Here is a 20,075-nt window from a genome sequence, read left to right on the forward strand (position 1 = left end):
CAACCTCTGCTGAAACTATATCTCGCTTTGCTAGCAAGTTTCTTCCTAGAGATTAGAGTCAGAATACACTAATGTGGTTGGAATGTTGGTTTATGTTCCTTTTATTTTCTTTCTTTTCCCCCGGCTCAACTTCTAAGCTTGTGACATAAAATAACAGGAAATGGTGTCTCCCAGTTTGCATTCATCTCCAGCATAATGAATGATCCCTTGTAGAAATCTTTGTGGAAGGACAAGAAGCTGCAGAGCGGAGAACAGGGTCAAGTGGACCTGGTATGCACACCAGTGCCACGTCTAGCAGCCACACCTCTGAGCCAGCTAGCTGGCTTCCCCCAGCCTTTTTTCCCCAACCATAGAATGGAGAAAATTGTAGTTATTAGAAGGCTGGGTAAGTTACTCAAAAATGTGATTATAACTTTAGCAGAACTTCAATTATTGAATATACATATGACTAAATAAATCACATGAAACCCCAAAATATCCTTAATGCTGTAGAAATCTTGATGCTTAATGACTTGAACAGAGTCTTCTATAGGCGGTTTTATAGTCAATGAGATATAATTCATAATATTATACTGTGTGATAAATTTCCTTAAAATTTATTTAGAAACAAATACTCAAGTCTCTCACCATTATGCTCTTTTTTTTTCCCCAAGGCCTCAGCCAGAAAACTGAAGCCAACCCCACCACGGCCACGAAGCCTCCATGAAAGAATATTAGAAGAAATTAAAGCAGAAAGAAAGTTGCGGCCTGTCTCACCAGAGGAAATTAGACGGAGTAGATTAGGTGAGTCCTCTGCTTCTTACACTTGAGCTGCCATTGGGAAAGGTGGTTTTTTTTTTTTAATAAGTTTTTTATTGTGAAACTACTGTACAGAGGGGTTACAGTTACATGAGCAAGGTAATGAATACTTTCTTATCAAGCATTGTTGCCTCCTCCTTTGTTTTTCCCCTACCATCCCTTCCCTCAGGTACCTCCACAACTATACACACACACACCCAACCCCCCCCCCCAGCCTAAATTATATGGTTTTTCAACATAGTGTGAAAGGTGATTTTATATAACCAGCACATGAAAGTGACAAGGTAGATTAAGGTGTGTAGACTCTTGGTTTGATTCCCCACCTCCCTCTCTCCCCCTCTGTCTCTCTTCTCTTTCTCGCTCTGTCTGTCTCTGTCTGTCTCTGACTCTTTCACACACATACTTCCTGTTTATGTTCAAAATCAGAGGACAGCAAATTCCTTACCTGATGTTAAACTACAGGAGAGCATTGTGTGCAATGGAAAGAGCTCTGTCAATATCTTGACTGAGATTTTAGGAAACTACCTCTCTGAACATGAACAATCCTCTTACGTATATATGGTTCTTCTATAAGAATTCAGTAACATAGTGTCAAAGCACTTCATAAGCTTTGACATGTGAGCAAATTTGGTAATAGATGTGTAGTTTTATTCATATCTCTGTCATCCTAATTATGGGGTTGGATGATAAGGATACCCCTTATTATCTGATAATACTTAACTTACTCCCTTATTATTTTTAATGTATATTCTAAGCATCCATTGATTTTGATTTAGGGCAAGACTATATTATAAGATATTTGTAAATGTTTTTGTTTCTATAGCTTTCCTACAGTTTGTAAGATTAAAGATACCTAAGAGATTCAGAGTGGTACCTGAACAGTTAGGAAGCTCTTTTGGTTTTCTCCCTGTTTTCTTCCTCTTTCAGAGTCTCCTTGGTTCTTCAGGTTCTGTCTTGGGCTCTCTGCTCTCAGAACAACTATATATCTTCTCCTATGGTTTTTGTTTCTGGTTGCTTTCCAGCTCCCAATTTATGGCTCAGCCATCTCTGAACTCTCAGAGCATGCATCTATATATCTAACTCTGTACTAGAGAGCCTTCTACAAGCATGACTAGCTACATGCATGCAATCAAGTCATCCACCCTCCTCCAAATCATCCCATTCTGTTTCCAGATCATCTTTTGCTCTTGCCTCATGGCATAGTCCTGTTGATTTTACTTTTTCTGCATTTTTCTAGTCTTCCTCTCTTCCAGTACAGCACTCACTGTCCTAACACAGGCTGTGTTTATCACATCAGCCTCTGATTGCTCCCTGCTTCTAGCCTGGGACTGTTTAGCCATTCTACACTGTGTTCTTTGTCCCAATGCCTCTGTCACAGTATGACCTCTGTAATGACAGGACTGTGTCCATCTTGTTCTTGTTGTGTCCCTCGCACAGGACAGAGGAGACAAAGTAGTCCCATATATACTAAATAATTAAATGTACCTACTGTTTACAAAGCTCTAGAGTGAGTGAAGGTTGGATCAATTTATCCTTCTCAGGTTTGTGGGGGGTTTTTTTGTTGTTGTTTTTTGTTTTTGTTGGTTGTGGGGCCTCAACTCTGGGCCTGGGCGCTGTCCCTCAGCTCTTCAGCTCAAGGCTAGCGCTCTACCACTTGAGCCACAGCGCCACTTCTGGCTTTTTCTGCTTATGTGGTGCTGAGGAATCAAACACAGGGCCTCATGCATGCGAAGCAACCACTCTACCACTGAGCCACCTTCCTACCTCAGGTTTTTATGGCAACAAGTTTTTTTCTCTTTAAATGTTTCAAGTTGCCAGGCACTGGTGGCTCATGTCTGTAATCCTAGCTACTCAGGAGGCTGAACTCTAAGGATCACAGTTTGAAACCAGTCCAGGCAGGAAAGTCTGTGAACCTCTTTTCTCCAATAAACTACAAAAAAAGCCAGAAGTGGTACTGTGGTTCAAGTGGTAGAGTGCTAGCCCTGAGCAAAAGAAGTTCAGGGACAGCACCTAGGCCCTGAGTTCAAGCTTCAGGACCAGCACCAAAAAAAAAAAAAAAAAAAAAAATTTCAAGCATACCAAATAAATCCATGGGAACATTTATGTAATTTTGAGCCAAAACATTTAAGCTATGGAAATCAAGACATCTTTTGCTGAGAGTCTTTGAGTGGGCATGAGGAAGGTCTAAAATCCAAAGGACATGATTACTTCACAAAGAGTATATATAGAGAAAAGTAAGGAATATATACTCCTGAAGGACCCCTAGCCCCAAAAGAGTAAGAACCACTATCGAAATATAACTGAAATGGTACTATAGAGTATATACTGCATAGTTTAAAAGAAAAATTACTACACCTTGATAAAGAATAATGACATTAGAAGAGAAGATTTTAATAAAACTATGAGGTAAAACAATTATATTTACATGAGACAAGTGAGGTTATGATTTATATGTGTGAAACAGGCAAAGGCTCAGGATTGAACCTCTGTGAGAGCACCAATCAGACAGAGGAAGGGGCAAACCAGGCCTAACATCCTGGATGGCTGGGTAGTTGCATCTGCTCCCTTAATTTTTTGAACCTCTATTGTTCAAGCAACTGAGGCTTCAGAACGTAGGCTCTGCACACAAAGTGTTGCATGTAGTGATTAAGTACCACATGTATTCATGTTTCAAGAAATATAAATGAGCGTTAACAGTGGCCAAGCAAATGGCTAAGGGAGAAGCTAGCTTTCCTTCTAACCAGATAGGAAGACACTCCTATGGCACTAGAGTGTCATAGAAAACTTGTTGGTTTTCTTTTTTGTTCTTTGTTTTTATTTTGTTTTGTTTTGTTTTTGAGAAGGCCCCACTACATAACCCAGGCTGCACTTGAACTTGCTCTGAAGCCTAGGTGATCCCACATACTACTAACTCTCCGTTCTTTCCTAGCCCAGGCAGCCACTATTCCCTGGTTTTGTTTTAAGAATCTGGCTAGTTGAGATAGCGCATAGTAGTAAATTCATGTATCATCTCTCTGTGACATTGTACTGTATAATGTCCTGAAGGTTCATCCATGTTCTACGTATTACAGAATTCCTCCTTTTATAGAGCTGCTAGGTGTATATTTTGTGTTTTTTTTAATTCATATGTAAGTGGGAATTTAGCTTGTTTCTACATCTTGGCTGTGATTACTGCAAGGAACACAGGGGTGCTAATATCATTTCAAGATCCTCATTTCAACTTGAAGAGTTAGATTACCAGAAGTAGACTTACTATATCTTATTTATTTATGTTTATTTGCTTGTTTTTCTTTTGGCAGCGGTGGGGTTTGAATTCAGGGCCTTGAGCTTGCTAAGCAGATGCTCTGCCACTAGCCAGCACCTTGTGCTTTGACTGTTTTTGAGATGGGGTCTTACATATGCGCAGACCAACCTTGACATACAGTCCTCCCAATATCAGCCTCCTTAGTAGCTAGTATTACAGGTCTGAGCCACCATATTCTTGGTATTTTTAATTTCTTGTAGGACTTCCATATTGTTTTCCACAGTGGCTATATTTTGTATTCTCCTCAACAGTGTGCATCCTGATACGTTCCATCTGATATGTGTAAGGTAATCTCTCATTGTGCTTTTGGTTTTCATTTCCCTGATGAGTAGGTTTGTTTGGGCATTTTTTTTCATTTACTTATGATCATTCATATGTTGTCTTTGGTTAATTTTATTTTACAGTCGTCCTGAGGCTTGAACTCAGGGCCAGGCATTGTCCCTGAACTTTTTTTTGCTCAAGGCTAGCACTCTAACCAAAGCTTTGCTTTTGGCTTTTTTTTTTTTTTTTTTTTTTTTGGTAGTTAACGAGAGATAAAAGTCTCACTGCTTTCCTGATCAGGCTGGCTTTGAACCACAGTCCTCAGATCTCAGCCTTCTGAGTAGCTAGGATTCCAGGTGTGAGCTACCCACTGGCACCAAGCTTGTTTTTAAGTCATTTTTTTGTTATTCTTATAGAAACTGATTTTGTACTTTGCATATTAACTAACTCCTTATGAGTTACATGGTTGGCATATACATTCCCCAGAGAAGCAAGCAGCCTTTTCACTCTGTTGATAGATTTCTTTGCTGAGCAGACACTTTTTAGTTTGATCTAGTCCCATTTGACTGTTTTTGTTTTATATTTGCTTCAACTGTACTTTTGCTGTCCTAGTCATGAGTTTATTATCAAGACCCGTTTCATGGGGCTTTACTCCTATGTTTTTTATCGGAGTTGTGCAGTTTCAGATCTTACATTTAAACCATCCATCCATTTGGAGCTAGTTTTTGTGTGAGATAAGGGTTCATTTCGTTCTTTTTTTTGTTGTGGTTGGTTGTGGGGCCTGAACTCTGGTCCTGGGCGCTGTCCCTCAGCTCTTCAGTTCAAGGCTAGCTCTCTACCACTTGAGCCATAGTGCCACTTCCAGATTTTTCTGCTTATGTGGTGCTGAGGAATCAAACCCAGGGTCTCATTCATGCAAGGCAAGCACTCTACCACTGAGCCACCTTCCCAGCCCTAGTTTCATTCTTTTACATATATATTCAATTTTCGTAACATCATTTGTTGAAGAGACCTAGTGTACTTTCTCATTGTTGTACTCTTAACAATCTTCTTAAAGATCAGTTGAATAGACTATAGATACATACATACATACATACTTCATGCTTCTCTGTTCTATCTGTCTGTTATTTGTCTATATTCCAGTCGTTACTAGGATTTTGTTTTAATTTTTTTGGGGGGGTCCGGTCATGGGGCCTGAACTCTGGGCCTGGGCGCTGTCCCTCAGCTCTTCAGCTCAAGGCTAGCACTCTACCACTTGAGCCACAGCACCACTTCTGGCTTTTTTCTTTTTTGCTTATGTGGTGCTGAGGAATCTAACCCAGGACCTCAGGCATGCAAGGCAAGCGCTCTACCATGGAGCCACCTTCCCCGCCCTAATTTTTTTTTTTTGAGATAGGTTTGCACTTACATAGCTCAGACTTACCTTACTATTTTGAAGTGTGATGCCTTCATCTTTGTTTATCTTTCTCAGTACTGATTGGCTATTTGTCTTTTATGTTTCCATATGAATTTTAGGATTAGTTTTCTCTATAAAATCTACCATTATAATTTTCATGGGAGTCAGGCATTAGAGGTGCATACCTATAATAATCCCAGCATTCAGGAGGCAAAAGCAGGAGGGTCTCAAGTTGAATAAGCCTGGGCTATATAGCAAGTTCTAGGTCAGTCTCCTGAACTTAGTGAAACCTTATCTCAAAAAAACTTTTTAAAAAATGATTTTCATGGGGATTATACTGAATTTGTATATAGCTGTCAGTTGTGTGGATTATTTAACAATGTTAATTCTTCCAGTCTGTGGATACAGAATGTCTTTGCATTTGTTTGTGTCCTACAGTTTTCTTTATACAAATAGTCCTAAGTATTGTATTCCTTTTTGGTAATGTCACAAGTGTTATTATTTGTTTTTCATATAGTTTGACTTTGTATGTAAACACACAATAGATATTTCTATATTGGGTTTGGAACCTGTGGCTTCACTGAATTTATTCTAAATATGTTTTTTTTTTCTTAAATGATGACCTTAGGGTTTTCTGCATATAAGATGTTATCTACAACAGGAATGGTTTTACTTATTTTCCTATTTAGTTGCTTGTTTTTTCTTTAACAAAAATTTCTTGATTGACTAATGGTCTTCACTAGGACTACCAGTACTATGGTTGAGTATGAAAAAGGTCATTTTTCACTGTAGAGTATAATATTATCTATGGGCTTTTCATTATGCTGAGATCATTTTCTTGTACGCTCGGTTTGTTGAGAGTTTTCAGCGTGAGAGAATGTTGAATTTTGCCCAACACACTTGCCCTGTATTTTTGAGACAATTATGAAATTCTGTTGATATTGTATCCTTTTAAGTCATTTTTATTTGTTGAGCCATCCTCATATCCCAGAGAGAAATCCCACTTGGTCCACTGCTAATGACATGCTGTGGGGGACTGTATGCTGTTTTCTGTTGAGTATTCATCCTATTCATTAAGGACATTTGCCTATAGTTTTTTTTTTCTTTTTTCATCTTTAGTGTTTTTCCATCTTCAGAGTTTTAGAAAATGTTGAGAAAGATAGACATTTGCTCTCATTAGTTCTTTGAATGTTTGCTATAATTCAGATGAGGCCATCTGACCCTAGACTTTTCTTTGTTGAGAGCTTTTGAATTACTGAGCCAGTCTCCCACACCAAGTGTTTTTCACTTACATACTCCTCCATTTTTACTTTTGTTGTTGTTGGTGGTGGTTGTGGGGCCTGAACTCTGGGCCTGGGCGCTGTCCCTCAGCTCTTCAGCTCAAGGCTAGCACTCTACCACTTGAGGCACAGCACCACTTCCAGCTTTTTCTGTTTATGTGGTGCTGAAGAATCAAACCCAGGGCCTCATGTGTACAAGGCAAGCACTCTACCACTAAGCCACCTTCCTGGAGCCTCCATTTTTACTTTTAAAGTTATATTTAAATGCTAGCTTCCAGACCCTTACCTGGAATAAACAACAATTTTATATTGAATATATATTATTTTATTTTAACTTTCAGAGACAGTGTGTCACAATAACCAGAATTGAACTGCTGTAGAAACTGATTTTCATATGAGAATCTTAGACTTCTAGAATTGAGTCCATATCATCCATTTAAGATGATATGGTTTATATGGATGATTTAAGTGAATGATATGGACTCATCCTTAAATAGATCAATCCTTAAATGGACATTTTTCTTCAAATTTACATTTTTCTTTTTACTATCAAAGTATGCTTTTGGGAATATAGGTAAGGTTGGCAGAAGTTTCCCTAACTTTTATGACAGTTCCTCTTAATGTAATGACAAGTAGATAGCCGGATGTGGGGGAACATCTACATGTCTAAAGAGAAAAACATGCCACCCATAATTTGACTAGCCCACAGGCATCTACTATAAATTGACCTGAGCATTACAAGATGAGGACAATATTTCACTCCCTTTAACATTAGATGTTATAACTGCGACATCTTCTTTTGTCATTAAATAAGATTCAAAACATGAATTATAAGGACATGCTCTCCTAATGTAGAACTAAATTGTGATTTATTTCTTCATTTCCCTATTGCTATACAGGTTAGTTCCCATTATTTTCCCCAGGGAGCCTGAAATTATTATTAGTGTGCATTCATGCTTGTTCCTGTCTCAGATCATTTTTCCTAGACATCTTAGCTGCTACAATCTTTATTTATTGTCCATTTGGTAATATATGGAGACGGGAAACATATGAACCTGTTTGGGTGCCAGCAGCCCATACCTGTAATCTAGCTGAGATATGAAAATCGAGTTTCAAAAACTAGCCTGGGCAGAAAAGTTTGTGAGAGTCTTATCTCCAATTAACCAACAAAATATGGGACTGTGGTTTAAGTGGTAGAGCACCAGCCATGAGGAAAAAAAGCTAAACAAAAGTACAGGACCCTGAGTTCAAGCCCTGGTACAGAGAGAGAGAGAGAGAGAGAGAGAGAGAGAGAGAGAGAGAGAGAGAGAGAGAGAGAGAGAGAGAGAGAGAGAGAGAACCTTATGCTTAAGAAATGACAAATCTCTTTTATATGTTATAGTCAGACTTGTTTCAAAAGATATATTCAAGTTCCTGAGAAAAGCACAGTAAGAGGATACTAGAGAAGATTGAAGAGTGCTTTGAGAATATGCAATATTTTATTTGTTTTATATACTTAGACATATATTAGAGTAGTTTGAACATTGTATTTGAGTTTAAAATTACTTTTTTCCTTTTTTTTACAGTAGGAGGCTTAAACTAAGGGCCTCACACCTGCTAGATATGTATGCCTTATCACTTGAGCCACGCCTCCAGCCTTTTTGCTCTAGATAAGGTCTGGCATTTTTGCTCAGGCTTGCCTCTGACTTCAATCTTACAACCTTTGCCTTTGTGGAGGAAAAAACATCACTGCAAAGTTTCTTCTTAACTTATGCATTAGGCCAAAATAGTACTTTCTAACCACCAAACAGTGCATATGATTGTTGCATAATTGTTTCTTTATTTGTCCCATCTAAGATGCACATTCTCTGGTGACATATGTGCTTCTAAAAACACTGACTTGTCATATTTGTGAGTCAGGCCAATATTTCATTTTCATACCATTGTTTTAAAGACATAGTGAGCTTTGGGGTTGTAAATGGGAAGATGAATTCTGCTATTACCACAGTGGCTCATGCCTGTAATCCTAGCTGTTCAAGAGGTTAAGATCTGAGGATCCCAGTTGGAAGCTAGCTGGGCAGGAAAGTCCATGAGACTCCAATTAACCACCAAAAACCTGGAAATGGAGCTGTCTGAAGTGGTAACCACTAGATTTGCGCAAAAAACCAAGGGACAATGCCTTGGCACTGAGTTCAAGTCTCCCAGTACCATCAGAGAGAGAGAAGGAGGGGGACAGAGAGAGGGAAAGAGAGGGAGAGAGGGGGCAAGGGAGGGAGGGGGGAAGGGAGGGAGAGAATAGTTCATTATATTGGAGTAATAGAACCTTAGAGGTGGTCTTCCCTAGAAAAACATGAGCTGAAGAGATGGCTGCCTGATGGGACCCAGTGTTGCACCTGCAGTGGTGGCCTCCATGGCCTACAGAGGACCTGTCCTTTCCTCTTAGCAGAATGCCTAGTTGCATCCCAGGCTCCTAGAGCTCAGGGAAGGCAGTACTGCACCTAGTTGACAATGGTAAGGATTTGTGAAATGAGGTGATGAGAAAATTAAGGAGAAATGATTAACATCTCAGATATCTTACCTTGTTGATAGAAAAGAGATTTAGAAGAAAGGAGTAAAGAATGATGAAAGACATTGCTTTTGGAAAGTCTTGGGGTATTGGTAGATGTGGCTTTGAAATAGAGAGGGAAGCCGGGCACCTGTAATCCTAGCTACTCAGGAGGCTGAGATCTGAGGATTGCGGTTCAAAGCCAACCCGGGCAGAAAAGTCTATGAGACTTTTTTTTTTTTTAATTTTGTGGGGGTCCGGTCGTGGGGCCTGAACACTGTCCCTCAGCTTTTCAGCTCAAGGCTAGCTCTCTACCACTTGAGTCATAGCCCCACTTCTGGCTTTTTTCTTTTTGCTTATGTGGTGCTGAGGAATCGAACCCAGGGCCTCATGCATGCAAGGCAAGCGCTCTACCATGAGCCACCTTCCCAGCCCCTCTATGAGACTCTTACCTCCAATAAACCACCAGAAAACTGGAATTGGCACTGTGGCTCAAGTGGTAGAGCGCTCACCTTGAGCTGAAGAGCTGAGGGACAGCATCCAGACCCAGAGTTCAAACCCACAACAGACAAAAAAAAGAAAGGGGGAGGGGGGGAGATGCTTTGTAGAAGAGGAAAGTGATCACTGAGTTCTTCAGATGAAGAACTGTGGTTGATGTGGCCATTTTGACACAGCCACAAGAAGTCTAATTCGAGGTCACAGACAGATATTCTAATTTGATGTGTTAGCATGGAGTACTGGCCAGAGTTTTGGACTTTGGTGACAAAAGGTAATTCTTTCATGAATACACAAGTTCATCAAATCTTTGCAATGGTCTTTTTAAAGCACTATTAAGATATAAGTCACAGCTGAGCACATTGGTGCATGTCTCTAATTCTAGCTCTTTAGGAATCTGAAGCAAGAGGATTGCAAGTTCAAGGTCAGCCTGGGCAACTAATTTAGATCCTATCTCAAAATAAAATAAATATTAAAAGGGTTAGGGTTGTAGCTTAGTACCAGACCACTTGCTTAACAAGCACAAGGCTCTATGTTCAGTCTCTAATAGAACAAAAAAGTTTACATACCCTAGAGTTTACCCATCTTCAATAGTTTTATTCTATGTAGTGTTTTAAAATTATTTCAACATGAAAGAAATAGTCATTTCATTCTTAATAAAAATTGTGTTTCTGTGTAATAAGCACTATTCAAACCACCCTTTTTATTAAGACAATTTTATTAGCATTCATTCATTGTACAAGGAGGATTTCATTGTGACATTTCCATATAGACAATGGACTTGGCCAACCTCACTTCCTCTCTTACTCTCCCTTACTCTTCTTCCCTTTCTTAAAACAATTTCAGCAGGTTTCATTATTCTGTTTTCATAAGTGCATCTGAAGTATTTTGACCATATTCACCTTTATTCACCTTCTACCCTCCTTGCTGCTACAGTCCCCCAACAGAGCCTGTTTTACTTTCCTGTCATTCGTGTGTGTGTGTGTGTGTGTGTGTGTGTGTGTGTGTGTGTGTGTGTGTGTGTGTGTGTGTGTGTGTGTGTGTGTGTGTGTGTGTGTGTGTGTGTGTGTGTGTGTGTTGGTAATTGTCCCACAAGCCCTGTTTTTGTATGAAGTAATTTAATCTTTATAATAACTCTGTGGGATAGGTACCATTATTCCTGTCTTGTAGATGACAGAACCACAACATGAAGAGGTTAAGTAACTTGCTGGGTCACACTGCCAGTAAATGGCGGAGCTAAGACCTGTGGACTCCCAACTCCAAGATGACACTGTACCCAACACAACTGGTTCACCAACACCTTGTTCTTCACTGAGATATCTTGTAAAAATCTTCACTCTTGAGCTGGGAATGTGCCTTAGTTCGATTCCTCAGTAACCCGTAAGCAGAAAAAGCCAAAGTAGCCAGGCACTGGTAGCTCATGCCTGTAATCCTAGCTACTCAGGAGGCTGAGATCTGAGGATCACGGTTCAAAGCCAGCCTGAGCAGGAAAGTCCATGAGACTCTAATCTCCAGTAAACCACCAGAAAATGGGAAGTGGTGCTGTGGCTCAAGTAATAGGTTGCTAACCTGAGCTGAAGAGCTGAGGTGAGGAATAGCACCCAGGCCCAGAGTTCAAACCTCATGACCAACAACAACAACTAGCCAAAGTAGCGCTGTGGCTCAAATGATAGAGCGCTAGCCTTGAACAAAAGAAGCTCAGGGACTGTGCCCAGGTCCCGAGTTCAAGTCCCAGGACTGATAAAACAAAAAAACAACCTTACGCTTATGCAGGGCCAAATTTTCATGGTTGTTGAAAGACATGTGTATTCTAAAACTACCATACATTATTCCTGAAATCATGTTGTAAAACCAAAGTCATTTTTATTTGTTCTGTTTATATATAAGTGAAAAATCATGTTTTATGATGTTAAAGTGTTTGTATCTAACATGTGGCTTCTTCTTTCAAACACGATTTTTTCTTATATTCTTTTGTTTCTAGTCTTAATGATAGAACTGAAACTAGAGTCTTGTGTGATTTTAGTGTATTTCTGATTCTGTCCCTCCAGCTTCTGCCTCAGATCTACGATGTGTCACCAAGGGGCTGCTTTTACCTTGCTCTCTTTCTTGTCTTCCCTGTATACTCCTAACAGCTAAATTATTTCCTTTCTATTGTTTTTTTCTTTTTTTTTTTCAGCAATGCGGCCACTTAGCATGTCTCACAGTTTTGACTTGTCAGGTAAAAACAAAGTGCTTTCACACCTGACGTGGGTCGTGATGTGGGCTGTGTGGTTTTTGTGAATCACATTCATTGTCTGCTTGTTCTAACATGGCAGAAAAGAAAATGGAAAGGCTTTCTTCTAAGCTGTGGTCAGTAAAACAAAAATTCCCTGCCTACTTGGAACATTATTAGTATTATTGAAATAATAGACCCATAGCATCCTAGGAGATGGTGGAAAACTTTAAAGACAGTGTCCACAGTGTTCTCTAAACCCTTCCGTAATGAAGCAGCTAAGCCCCCCAAAATGACCACTAAATGAGCATTGTGTGGGGGCAGAAGCTGATGAGCCACCACATGCTGGTGAGGAGCACGGTGGCCTTGGTCCTTTTTCCCTCTGCCCCCTACCATTTTCAGTGGAAGGCATGCCCTTTTAGTTCAAATTTAGGGATATTACAAGCTTAAATTACTGAACTTAATCTGTAACACAGTTCCCTTTTTAAAACAGAATTGTAAATGTATCTGAGCAAACTTTCAAAGATAATCTAATTCCTATGAAATATTTTCCAAATCCAGTTTATAGATATCAGGAGCCATTGTTCAAATTGCAAAATGAGATATAATATGACAAAATGAGATTTTTTTTAGCATATTTTCTTCCAGAATACTCTTTTAAGGCCTCTTAAGCAGGCCTTACATGAAGATTTTTAAAGAAACAGTGAGTGCTGTGTTCTTTTCTGTATTACATCTTTACTGTCTTCTAAATATGAAATTATCTCAACTCTTCTTTAAAATTTCTATTTATCATAGTAAGTCTCAAGTATAACTAATATTTAGTAATCTTCACTTACTATTTTTGACTGACCACCAATGAACCTTTTCTATTTTCTTTATCCATTTGGCAGTTTTTATTTATTAGTCCATTTGCAGTGGAATATATGTGGTTACTACTAGCCTTCAAAAGTTGGCCATATAACACATACTTCTAACTGTACAAGAGGTATAGGTAGGATTGTGGTCCAAGGCTGGCCCCTAGCAAAAGTACAAGATCCTATGAAAAATAACTAAAGCGAAAAATGGATGAGAACATAACCTAAGCAATAGAGCACCTGCCTAACAAACACGAGGCACTGAGTTCAAACTCTAGTAGTGCCAAAGGGGGAAAAAATGGCCAAATACATCATAATAGACACTATCTCTCTGAATATCTGCTAAATGTGTTCTCTTTAGTTGAACTGTGAGGGAGAGGGAAGTTGCCTAAACACATGAATTATTGACTTGTATGAATTAGCTATTAGGAATATGTATATTGTGTATATATTATATAGTATAATATATAATATACATGCACACAGTTGTGCATGTTCACACATAATATGTGTAAGTTTACTCTATTTTCATAGGCTGTGATCGTTCTGTGTTGGAAAGACACCTCTATAGCCCTTTACACAAAAGGATAGGCTCATCCCTATAATCCTAACTACTTGGGAGATATAGGAGAATCAGTCCAAGGCTGGGCATGGTACTTTACATCCTAGCTGTATGGGAGACAGAAAGGAGAATCAGTTTAAGACCATCCTGAACAAAAAAGCACACCCTATCTGAAAATAACTAAAGAGGAAAGAGCTGCAGTGTGGCTCAAGTGGTAGAGCACCTGCCTAGAAATCATAAGGCTCTGAATTCAGACCCCAGTACTGCCCCAAGTACTGCCTGTGTTCACTGCTTTATCATTTGCAATAGTTTATTTTATGCCTTATTGTGCTTTGTGATTTCTAAGTGCTTCAGTCTTGATTTTTTTGCTTCTTTACGTTTTTGATTATTACATTTTGACTGTTAAGTAAAATGTGCCAAACTATAAATCGGAAAGATTCATTTCTTTGACTAAATATAAAGGCTAGAATGTGTTTTCTCAGTGGGAAAATGAATAAAGAAAAAAAGTTGAAATTTGTGCACAGTCTAGATAATGACTCTGAACTTAAGTATAGAATAAGCTGTAAGGAGGTAATTCTGCTGAAGCATGTGTATCTTAGGAGTATTATTTCTGAGTGAGCAGCCTAGCCGTGCAGTCAGCATCAATTGAGGTGAGTATCATTTGTTTCCTGCCAAATACTAAACACCTAATATGTGTTCTAATCATATTTCCTCCAACTAAAAACTGCAGTAGACATACAGGAAGTTATTTGCACATAAAGTATTTGATATCACAAGTGTGCATTTTAGATCTGATCATACAGTGTATAGTTTCTAAAGTCATATCTAAATAATTCATATCTTTTTATCTTCATGTAAGTTTCATCAGATTATTTTTTTAGGAAATTCTGTCTTAGATGAAATATAAAATATAGAATCTGTGTGTTTGCATTTGGTACATTGGAGTGATAGCAATGATTTATTCATTTAAACAGCAAATACAGATAATCAAACTCTTTCAAATATATCCAACTGAGTATAACTAGGCAATGTGTGATTAAAACCTTATATCATCTAGTCTTGTGTGAGGTCACTGAAACCTGCTGTTACAAAACCTATTTTATCTCATTCTCCTCAGACTTTGAATTGATACAGGTATGAGAATGACAGCTGTCAATTCCATAGCACAGTTAGAAAGCTATTGAGAAATGTCTGAGATTGTTTGCATTGAGACTGGAATACACTTAAAGCAGCCATTGTTGCTAACACGAGTGGGTGCTTGCTGGTGGCTCATACCTATAATCCTAGCAACTAAGGAGGCTGAGATCTGAGGACTATGGTATGAAGCCAGCTAGAAAGTCTGAGACCAAAAAAGACAAAAGTGGGGCTGCAGAAGTAAGGCTGCGGCTCAAGTAGCAGATTGCTAGCCTTGAGCAAAAGAAGCTCCAGGACAATACCCAGGCCCTGAGTTTAAGTCCCAGAGGGGCTGGAAAAGAAAAAAGGAGGTCTTGCTGTATAGCTTATGCTGGCCTCCAACTCATGCAGCTCCTGCCCAGCCCTGAGTGCTGGGAGTACAGTCAATGCCACCAGATCTACCATGCTTTTTTGTCAGTCCTAAATGTTATCAGCACTATTAAAAAATTTTAATTTGCACTAAATGGCTTTTTAAATATTCTTAAGATATATGATCTATAAAGTTGAAGATCTGATATAATAGCTATAGTTTTTGCAAGATATTAAATTTGTAGCAACTTTTCAGTTTCCTCTGTGCACTGCCAATGGTGTGAAGATGGCAAACCTTAAGATGAAATGGTGGTTCTAGCCTTGGAAAGCTGAGTGTATTCTCTCTACTAAGCCTCTGCTTGAGTGATTGCCACCGGGCAGTGGCAGGATTTCTGTTGAGATATTAGGGGCTAAGAAGGGAAGGTGTCCTCTCTCTTGGAAAATAAATACTACAGTGAGAACAATTGTATAGGAAGTACATAGAGCAAGGCAGGCTGTAGAATAAAAAGTTGAAGATAGATATTTTAAGACCATACTTAGGCATTAGTCTTTTTCTTAAGTAGGAATTCACCAGTTAACACAGTCATTTTCTGGAAAAGTTTTTGAATACTTTCCTGAGATACTTTTCTTCCAACGTCTCCTCTTAAAAGAGTTATTTAGTCATTTTAACCCTTGAAATTTATATACAACTTTTCTGCCTTTGCTATTTTTCTCTTTGTAAAATGCCCTGTCAACTTTTTTTTGCTATTTAATACTTGAAAAGATAAGAACAAAATGAATGCATATGATGCCAAGTTCTCGCTGAAAACTTCCATCTAGCGGGATGTAGTGTCACAGACTATGCCACTAGTCACAGTGAATCCCAGCACTCAGAACACTGAGGCAGGGGGAGCAGGAGTTTGATGCCAGCCTAGGATGCACAGTTAATTCCAAACCAGCCTACGATACATAGAGAGACCTTGTTTCTAAATAAATAAAAATCTTTTAAAAGATTTGCCTAAAACAAAAAATGGGAAGAAGACAGCTATCTTCTCCCTTTTCTTTCTCTGTCCCCTTACCCCTTTCCCTACTTCTATCCTTCCTTTCTGGCTTAGTTAACCCCTTTCTTCAATGCCCTTTCTTCGGGGCATGTTTTCTGGCTTTCTTCATATCTGAAGTGAAGCAGAAATTGTGAATATTAAATTTTATATAATATATATAATTGTAACAAAAAATGATGCCTATGTTTCTTCTCAATAATGTCCACAAAAGCTATGCTGCAGAACAGACTTAATGCTCAATGCATCCTTGGAACTGTGTACCTCTTACATGGAAGTATATAATATCACTTGTTGAGGAAGTCTACTATAAATAGAAATCCATTCAGTTCTGATGCTTGTGAAGAAACCATAACCACATCTTCACTTTCATGCTCAGCATGCCCTCTACCTCAGCCACAAATAGCAGGAACTGTCTATCATGCTGGACTGTGCATTGAATTATATAGTGGTTACTCTTTTCACTTTGAAATAATTCTTATTTTGTACTTAGTTATTAACTTAAGGAAAATTAGTTCCACTTGCGTGGGAGGCCTTTGGCATCAGAAATGGCAAGGATTAGTTATGATCGTGATCATCATCAACCATCAGCTCTGGCCTACAGCACTATCTGAGTCAGCCAAGGCCTTGTTTTACTCATAGGTAGAGATAAAAGGCAATACTGGGGGCTGGGACATGGCTCCAACTATAGAGCATTTTCTAACTTTCATGGGTTTAATCTGTGCTACAAAAAAAAAAATCAATGCATATGCATTGTCTACACTAGACATATTATTTTACCTGCATTTACTAACACATTTAATTCTTACAAGCTCCTTTTTGTGATTAATTGGGAATGATAGTCTTATAGACTTTCCTTCCTAGGCTGGCTTTGAACTTTGGTCCTCATATCTTAGCCTCCTGAGTAGAATTACAGCCATGAGCCACTGGCACCCAGCTAGGTATTTTGATTTTTAGGCCAAAATATTTTCAAATTTTAGGCCTGATAATATTCTGTGTGTTGGATCTTTTTACCCACCCCTGGCCCTTAGGGCTGGTAGAGCTAGTTTTTTTTGTTTGTTTGTTTTTTGTTTTTGATCCGGTCATGGGGCCTGAACTCTGGGCCTGGGCACTGTCCCTCAGCTCTTCAGCTCAAGGCTAGCTACTCTACCACTTGAGCCACAACACCATTTCCGGCTTTTTTTCCTGCTTATGTGGTGCTGAGGAATCAAACCCAGGACCTCATGCATGTAAGGCAAGTGCTCTACCACTGAGCCACCTTCCCAGCCCCAAGGTAGAGCTAGTTCTGAGCCCTGTTCTTTCACTTGCAAATAGCAATTCAGTCAGTCATCTATAGGAGTTCTCCCAACTCTGAATCTAAACTGAATATAACTTGAATATGTAATTATTCATGTTAAAGTTTCCTTCAGTTGACTCTGACAGTTTATTTCTTTAAAAAACAAAGTCTCATATGCACAGACAAGGCCATTGTCTCAAGCATCTTGGGGGGAGTCTGTGGGGGGTGGGAGACATAAAAGTATGCTGTCACATGGTATGTCCTTTCAACAATTACCCTTGCTGGCCTAAGGAAAGGTAAGCTTTTGCTTTTCCCTTACCAGATGTCAATGCCTCAGAATCTCCAAAGAATGTGGGAGAATCATCTATAGTGAATGGAGCCTTATCATCACAGACAAAAGAAAATGGGCTCAGTGCCACCCAGCAGGCACCTGTGCAGCGAAAGAAGCTCCTCAAAGCCCCCACCCTGGCGGAGCTTGACAGCTCAGACTCTGAGGTGAGGCTCTGACTCAAGTTCTCAGCCAGTACCTACAGCTGCTGCTTCGTCTCTTCCCATGTTTTAACCTTCAAGACCACAATTAACTTGAGATTAACTTACACGATAGAAAGTCAAGCAATATATTACTACTTTTAGTATCAACCTGTATGGTAGATAGTTTATAGAATACCACAGAGAATTGATCCCTCCTATCTTTTACCTGATACAGGGGTTGACTTGATAATCTTCACGTCTCCTCTGGAAATTGGCAGCTCTTCCCCAGAAATGTAAAATTGGAAAAGGCACTGAGGAATCCTGCCTTCCTAATTTTCTAGAAGGGTATTCTTCTTCCACTTTCAGCCCATTCCTTCATTTATTTTGGTGTTGGGGAATGAGTAACTAAGATTGGTGGTTATGTTTGCTATCTAATAATGGCAGCAAATATGGCTGTTAGATATGTCCCATATCACATTATGCAGACTAACATTCATGTTTTTAATAATTTTTATTCCCTCTGTCCTAACATATGTGTGTGTGTGTGTGTGTGTGTGTGTGTGTGTGTGTGTGTGTGTGTGTGTGTGTGTGTGTGTGTGTGTGTGTGTGTGTGTGTGTGTGTGTGTGTGTGTGTGTGTGTGTGTGTGTGTGTGGTCTACCACTTGAGCACAGCTCCACTTCCAGCTTTTTGGTGGTTAATCAGAGATAAGAATCTCACGGACTTTTCTGCCTGGGCTGACTTTGAACCACAGAACTCAGATTTCAGCCCCCTGGGAGTAACTTGGTTTATAGGCTTGAGCCACTGGCGCCCAACTTTAACGTATTCTTTTATCCTCTTCCTATTTGTTCTCTTCATCAGTTTTTTTCCCAGTCAAATATTTACTGAATGTTTTCAACAAGAATTAAAGAAATAAAGGCAGAAATAATTCATCTTTTGCCCTCTAGTTGTTTATAATTTAGGAAATAAGCTCCATATATCTCAGAATTATTACAAGTGTTTAGTGAGCACTGTTTTAGGGTATGTGAAGTTCAGGGACTTCAGCATCCAGAGGAGCTGGAGAAGCCTCAGTTTGAGAATTTGGGGTATGTGGAAGTAGAGATGTAGCTCAAGAGGTAGAGTGCCAGCCTAGAGTGAACAAACCAAGTGCGAGCACAAGCCCTGAATTTCAGTCCCAGTACTGGCTCACAGACCAACCAAAAAAATGTATTTGAGAAATTGGGGTGGGGGCATCAGACAGGCAGAAGGGGATCACATCATTCGCTCTGCTAGCCAGGTTTGTCCTGCAGTGAATCTTCCCCACAGGATCAGATTCCACAGTATCTGGTGGCTCTGCTGATTGACCAAGTGAATTCCCAAGTAAGACTGCACAGTCAACACTCAGGGCTACAGAAACCAAATAAAGGGATATTGTGAAGAAGTCTGACCCTTCTTTTTTTCCTTCTTTCAATTTTTATCACCTACTTCCTTATTTCTCCTCCTAGATCATTTTTGTAAGCAGTAAAACTTTTTCTTAAAGCAGACTTACACAGAAGTAGCATCCATCAGCAAGAAACAGAACTGGGCATCAGAGCCCTGACCACACACCACCACTACCGCTTCCCCATCTGCAAGGGCCTGGTAGAACCTTGTACAATTCATTTTCCATCCTAAGAGGAAGTTCCACTAGGAAGTGGCAGCACTTAGCTGACACTGAGCTTTTTACCAGTGAGCCCCCTGAATCTGATGCACCTTGCACAGGCCTCTTTGCCTACCCTCTGTGCTGCAGCCTTTGAAATGGCAGAAGGCCAAGCCAGAACCTCCCCTGGGGGAGGAAGCAGCAGCACTACAGCCCAGTCACTCCATTCCCTTCTCACATTAGGGCTAACAGGCAGGAGTGAATTTCTCCCTCATCAGACAGTCATCCAAGTGAGATGGTTTTTCTTAACGTCTCAGGAAATGTCTTCTAGCCACCACCAGACTCCTGTTGCACAAATCTCTACATGCATGATCTCATGTGTCTCATTAAATCTTTTAATGTTTTGGTTTTTTTTTTTGTGCTAGTACTGGGACTTGAACTCAAGGTCTGGATGCTGTCCTTTAGATTTTAAATCAGGGCTAATAATGCTGTACCACTTGAGCTATA

General features: G+C 39.5%; 1 protein-coding gene across 4 annotated transcripts in view; it reads left to right on the forward strand.

Moving 5' to 3' along the window:
* The window catches only part of Spire1 (spire type actin nucleation factor 1), a 160,854-nt gene that overhangs the window by 117,502 nt on the left and 23,277 nt on the right, over window positions 1-20,075 (forward strand). For 2 of the 4 annotated variants that reach the window (XM_070029608.1, XM_070029610.1), the window contains exons 8-10: window positions 654-783; window positions 12,235-12,276; window positions 17,804-17,976. In XM_070029608.1, coding sequence (XP_069885709.1) covers window positions 654-783; window positions 12,235-12,276; window positions 17,804-17,976 — 345 coding nt within the window. The remainder of the gene's footprint in view (window positions 1-653; window positions 784-12,234; window positions 12,277-17,803; window positions 17,977-20,075) is intronic. The other 2 variants (XM_070029609.1, XM_070029611.1) reach the window with 1 other exon arrangement.

The sequence above is a fragment of the Dipodomys merriami genome, unplaced genomic scaffold, assembly GCF_024711535.1.
Source record: "Dipodomys merriami isolate MVZ:Mamm:240054 unplaced genomic scaffold, mDipMer1.0.p SCAF_2, whole genome shotgun sequence".
Classification (NCBI taxonomy): domain Eukaryota; kingdom Metazoa; phylum Chordata; class Mammalia; order Rodentia; family Heteromyidae; genus Dipodomys; species Dipodomys merriami.